The 5686-nt window shown below is 35.9% G+C and overlaps 1 protein-coding gene across 1 annotated transcript in view; it reads left to right on the plus strand.

The window, feature by feature from the left end:
* ATF7IP2 (activating transcription factor 7 interacting protein 2) overlaps positions 1-5686 on the plus strand; it is an 83276-nt gene that overhangs the window by 66326 nt on the left and 11264 nt on the right. The window contains exons 7-9 of the mRNA XM_010850657.1: positions 2386-2456; positions 3631-3692; positions 4129-4198. Coding sequence (XP_010848959.1) covers positions 2386-2456; positions 3631-3692; positions 4129-4198 — 203 coding nt within the window. The remainder of the gene's footprint in view (positions 1-2385; positions 2457-3630; positions 3693-4128; positions 4199-5686) is intronic.

Below are 5686 nucleotides of genomic sequence, written 5' to 3' on the forward strand. Positions count from 1 at the left end.
CTTTGGAAGGAATGATGCTAAAGCTGAAACTCCAGTACTTTGGCCACCTCATGTGAAGAGTTGACTCATTGGAAAAGACTCTGATGCTGGGAGGGATTGGGGGCAGGAGGAGAAGGGGACGACAGAGGATGAGATGGCTGGATGGCATCACTGACTCGATGGGCGTGAGTCTGAGTGAACTCCAGGAGTTGGTGATGGACAGGGAGGCCTGGCATGCTGCGATTCATGGGGTCACAAAGAGTTGGACACGACTGAGCAACTGAACTGAATGGAGATAGTAAGAAATCAAATGTTGTCAGAAGTTAGTAGGGAGAGATGAATAGGCAGGCAAAGCACTGGGGATTTTGGGGCAGTGAAACTATTTTATATTATACTGTAATGGTGGATACTTGTCATTATACATTTGTCAAAATCCATAGAACATCCTAACACTAAGAATAAATGCTACTGTGGGACTTCCCTGGTGGTCCAGTGGCTGACTCTGTGCTCGCAATGCAGGGACTCCGGGTTCAATCCCTGGTCAAGGAACCAGATCCCACAACGAAGAGTGCAGTGCCTATGCCACAGCTGGATATCCTGCCTGCCACAACTAAAGATCCCCGTGCCACAACTAAGACCCCATACAGCCAAATAGTTGTAAAAGAGAGTGAATGCTATTGTAAACTATGAACTTTGGCAATAATGGTAATGTTAGCATAGTTTCATCAGTTGTAACAAGAGTACCACTGTGGTACAGGATTTTGTGGGAGGGTGTGTGGGAGGGGTTAGGAGGTATATGGGAAAACACTGTACATTCTACTCAACTTTACTATAAACGTAAAACTGCTATTGGAAAAGTTATTTAGTAATTTTTAAATGTACAAAATATTACTGAGACGAAGGAGGTATAAATATACAGTGAGATGCCATGTTTACAAATCAGAAAATTCATTGTGATGTCACTTCACCCGGATTGTTCTATATATTTAGTGCACTCTTAAAATCTTGGCATCCTTTTCTGTAGAAAGTAACAAATGGATCCAAAACTTGTGTGAAGTGTTTCCTTGGTGCCTCAGTGGTAAAGAATCTGCCTGCCAGTGCAGGAGACAATGGTTTCAATCCCTTGTCCAGGAAGATCACACATGCCACAGAGCAACTAAGCCCATACATACACCACAAATATTGAGCCTGTGCTCTGGAGCCCAGGACCCACAACTACTATGCCCATGTGCTATAGCTTGTGAAGCCCTCATATCGTAGAGCCTGTGCTCCACAGCAATGAGACGCCCATGCACCACAACTATAGAAAAGCCTGTACAGCACTGAAGACCCAGCACAACCGAAAATAAACTAACAAAAACAACAACAACAAAAGAAAACTTGTGTGAAATGCAAAAGACCTAGAAGGTGAAAACAGTGTTATAAAAGAATAACGTTGGAAGACATATACTACCTGAGTTCGACTTAACTGTGAGGCTATAAGAATTAAGAGAATGGTATTGGCATGAGGAAAGAAATATAAATCAGTGGACAAATTAAAGTATACAGAGAGTCCATTGGTTTTCAATGAAGTTGCCAAAATAATTTAATAAGGAAGAGGTAGTCTTTTCAACAAATGTTGCTGGAGTAACCAGAGAGGGAAAGTGAACCTCTTACAACATATACAAAAATAACTTGAAATGAATCATAGACCAAATAGCAAAGCTAAGAATTAAGAGCATCTATAAGAAAATGGCACAACCTTGTGTACCAGTCACGTGAAATTAATGTAGCAAATTAAATTGGCTTACTAAACTTTGTGTTAAGATTTTTCTTAACAAAAATTCCGATTTTAAATGTCAGATTCAAAAAAGTGCAGTCAGAGTAAAATGGAGCAGAAGACAGTCTTCTGACTCAGAATATTCTGTAACCATAATCAGCATCATTTATCATCCTTTCCTCAGTTTCTTACCTGTGGTAAATGTTGCTACTATTGTAATACAATGTAAAGTAGTGGCAGAATTAATTTTTAAGTATATTTTTATACTTCTTCATCTGTAACAAAGAGTTTGTTTCTTTTATACATTGTTTCATTTTCACGAAGGCACATATGTGTGCTAGAGTGACATTTGTATATTTTGTACACGTATAGATCTTGTATACTTATAGATTGTACATTTGGCTTTATTGTAAATGAATCTCTACTAAATTTTAAGGATCTCTACTGAATTCATTGTGTATCGTGAACTTTTGATTATATAAATAATTGGTTATACCCAGGGTTTCTTCGGTACTTGGTTAATCATCATTCTGACTCCCCCCACCAGTTCTTAGATTAAACATATCAGTTATGAAATGGTAAAATAGAATAATTATAACCATTGATTACATGTCTCAACATAATAATACATATTTGTTTCATTTTAGTAATAATGACGTCCTGTTGATTTCTGTGGAAAGTCCTAATTTGACAACTCCAGTTGCATCAAATCCAACAGGTATGTTAAGTTGATTAAAATATGATCTGTCAAATCAGAAAGCCTCAAAACAGTATTTAAAACAGAATTGAAAATTCTACTCTTAAAAATGTTTAATTTATATCTGTGATTAACCTGAATAAATCAGTTGATTGTTTAATAAAGTTGAGGTTCTTTTTAACCTTGTGTTAATCAATCTATGGCCTTTTCTTTCTTTACTTGTTGTTTCTTTGTTTACTTGTGTTGAGTGGCTTTATAAATTATAAAAATACTTTCATATCTGTTATTTGTACTTGTTTGCTCTGATCTTGGTGGTGGTAGTGATGTACTTTTGGATTTAAAGTTTGGCTAATCTGGGACTTCCCTGGCAGTTAAATGGTCAAGACTGGTCTCCCAATGCAGAGGGAACAGGTTTGATTTCTGGCTGGGGAACTAAGGTCCCACATGCTGCACAGCACAGCCAAAAAAGCAAAAAATAAAGTTTGGCTAATGTTTAGTTAATCTTTGATTTCTTTTAACTTAAAAAAAATAACACCTATGTTACTTTTTAGAGTTTCTCATTATACTTAGGTAAAAATCTTTAACCTTAGATTCCCAATCAATTTCCTTTCCCTTAAAATAGCTATCTGTTGGCTCATAATTTCTTCTTCAAAATTCCCCATTTCGTTTTCATTTTTAGTATATATTAAGAGAATTTAATTTGCATCTTATTTTCAGAAAACTTTATCTCCACTTACATAACTACTTAATTGCCCTCATGATTTGGGCTGTTAAGATTGTAAATCAGATAGTTAAGGGATATTATGCATTTATCTGATGCCTTTACTGGTTGTATGAAGAATCCTCTTCAGCCATTCCAGGTGGTCTAAAGATACTATAAATTTAAAAAATGTGTACATTTCCAAGTTTATTTCCTCAAATGCTACAGTAGTTTATAGACAGATACTCAAAAAAGAGTTACTAATACAGTTGTAAAGGTACCAAAACCTTTTGAACCAAAATTAGATTGTGCTTTTTTTGGACTGGTCCATTGGTCTTTGGAATACGTCAGTTGAGTTACAAATTTTTATGATTATATAATGGTTAGTTAGCATCCCCATTATTATTGTTTCAGCATTTGTATCTTATAAAGTCCATAAATATTGAATAGTTAGTAAACTTGTAAAATGTTCATATTTTAATAATTTTCTTTCAGCTACTGGAAAAATTGCATCAGGAAATTCTAACAATTCAGCTGATGCTGAAAAGAGAGCTATGGTAGGTAGTAAACATTGTCTCTGAATATTATTTATTTGAATATGTTAGTTCTAGGAACTTTAGTGTTGCTACATGTTGGATGACTCATCTATGTCATTCATTCTTTGGGAGAGTCATTCTCTGAGAAATTAATATCTGATTAGTTAGTATGACCAGGTTCCAGTAAAGTTTAAACATTAAAAAGCAAGTAGCTAATGATAAACATGTTTCACAACTGTGTTTATTACCAGATTAATTCATTTAGACTCTCCTGTCATCCTCACAGAAACTGGATAGTATTTTACGAGCTTCTCTTTCATAGTAGAGTTGAACTAAACTGTAAAACTTAAAGAATGTTCAATCTCTAGCTTATAAATGGTAATTTGAAATAACATGTTTTATTTTTAAAAAAACATTTTCTGTTGAGGCAAAATCTTATTTTTTAACAACTTTCCAGGCTATAGAGAAGAAGAAACATGATTCTGTGATTGATCTGACGAAAGACGACCTGTCAAACTGCAGCACAGGTAAAGGGTTTTACTTTTTCAAGAAAGTGGGAAAGGGTAACAACTCAAAATACATTTGACCCATTTATGAAGTTTTTTGTGTGTGTTAGTGTACATTAATTTTATCACGTGTAGATTTATGGGGCTGCCACTACAATCAAATTACACAGCTGTTACATCACTCCAAGTTTCCCTCATACTACCCGTAAGGATTTTTTTAGGGTTTTCCCCCAGTCCCTAAACCCTGGCAACCGCTAATCTGTTCCTCACTATTATATTATTGTGTGAATGTTTTATAAATATGATATAATATGTATCCTTCTTTCACTCAGCATAATTTCTCCCAAGGGTCATTTAAGTTGTTGAGCAAGTATTCCTTTTTATTGCTGAGTAGTATTCCATGGTGTGAATGTACAGTAATTTATCCATTCACTTATCTGGGTTGCCTGGGGCTATTGGAAATCTCTGTTTTACCTGTGAGATACACCTGTTCCTTAAACAATAGTGGCTATGAGGGGATGCTAGGGCATAATATGAAAATGTGACAGCAGTGCCCTCTTTCTCAGATGAAAACAAAAAGAAGTAAAATACAGTGTTCTTGCCTGGAGAATCCCAGGGACGGGGGAGCCTGGTGGGCTGCCATCTATGGGGTTGCACAGAGTCGGACAAGACTGAAGCGAGTTAGCAGCAGTAGCAGCAGCAGGGCTGCTAATAAATTACAAGGTTTCATCTCTTAATTGCACTTGTGTGTTTATGGTACTGCTTTAAATATTTAAATTCCACTTATTAGGATTGGGAAATTATGTAATACTTAAAAACAGAGATTACTATAGGAACTATACAGTCCAGTTCATTCTCCCATCACAGCTGTGGATCCAGACAAAGGTTGGAACCATTGAAATCTTCAGGAACTTCATGATAGAATCAAAAACCCTTCAGTTTCCAATTTCAAAAAGATTAAAATGAATTGGAGTCCATAATGAATCTGGTTATATTTTTGTCTTTAGAGTAAAATCCAAATTCCTTAACAAGATATACAGAATTCTTTTATTAAATATCTTTAAATAGTTTTTAAAAATTTTAAATGGTAGATAATTGCTTTACAGTGCTGTGTTGGTTTCTGCCATACAGCAGCATAAATCAGCCATAAGTATGCATATGTCCCCTCCCTCTTGAAAGTCCTCTCACCCTATAACAGAATTTTTAATGACTTAAACGTTGAAAACTTTTTTAGCTTTATCTTCTACAAATTCCTTCCCTCTGCCTTAATAGCATCTCAATAGGCAGTGCTGCTCCTCTCCTTGCCATCACTGCATATGCTGTTCTCTCTGCCAGGAATGCTCTCTGCTCTGTGCCTCCCCAGGCTTGTCTGATGACCCCACTTATCATACTTTAATATATTCAGTTTAGACACTTGTGCTGAACTGTTCATCCGCTGGATCATAGAAAAAGCAAGAGAGTTCCAGAAAAACATCTATTTCTGCTTTATTGACTATGCCAAAGCCTTTG

This window comes from Bison bison, unplaced genomic scaffold (assembly GCF_000754665.1).
Source record: "Bison bison bison isolate TAMUID 2011002044 unplaced genomic scaffold, Bison_UMD1.0 scf7180017864293, whole genome shotgun sequence".
Taxonomy (NCBI): domain Eukaryota; kingdom Metazoa; phylum Chordata; class Mammalia; order Artiodactyla; family Bovidae; genus Bison; species Bison bison.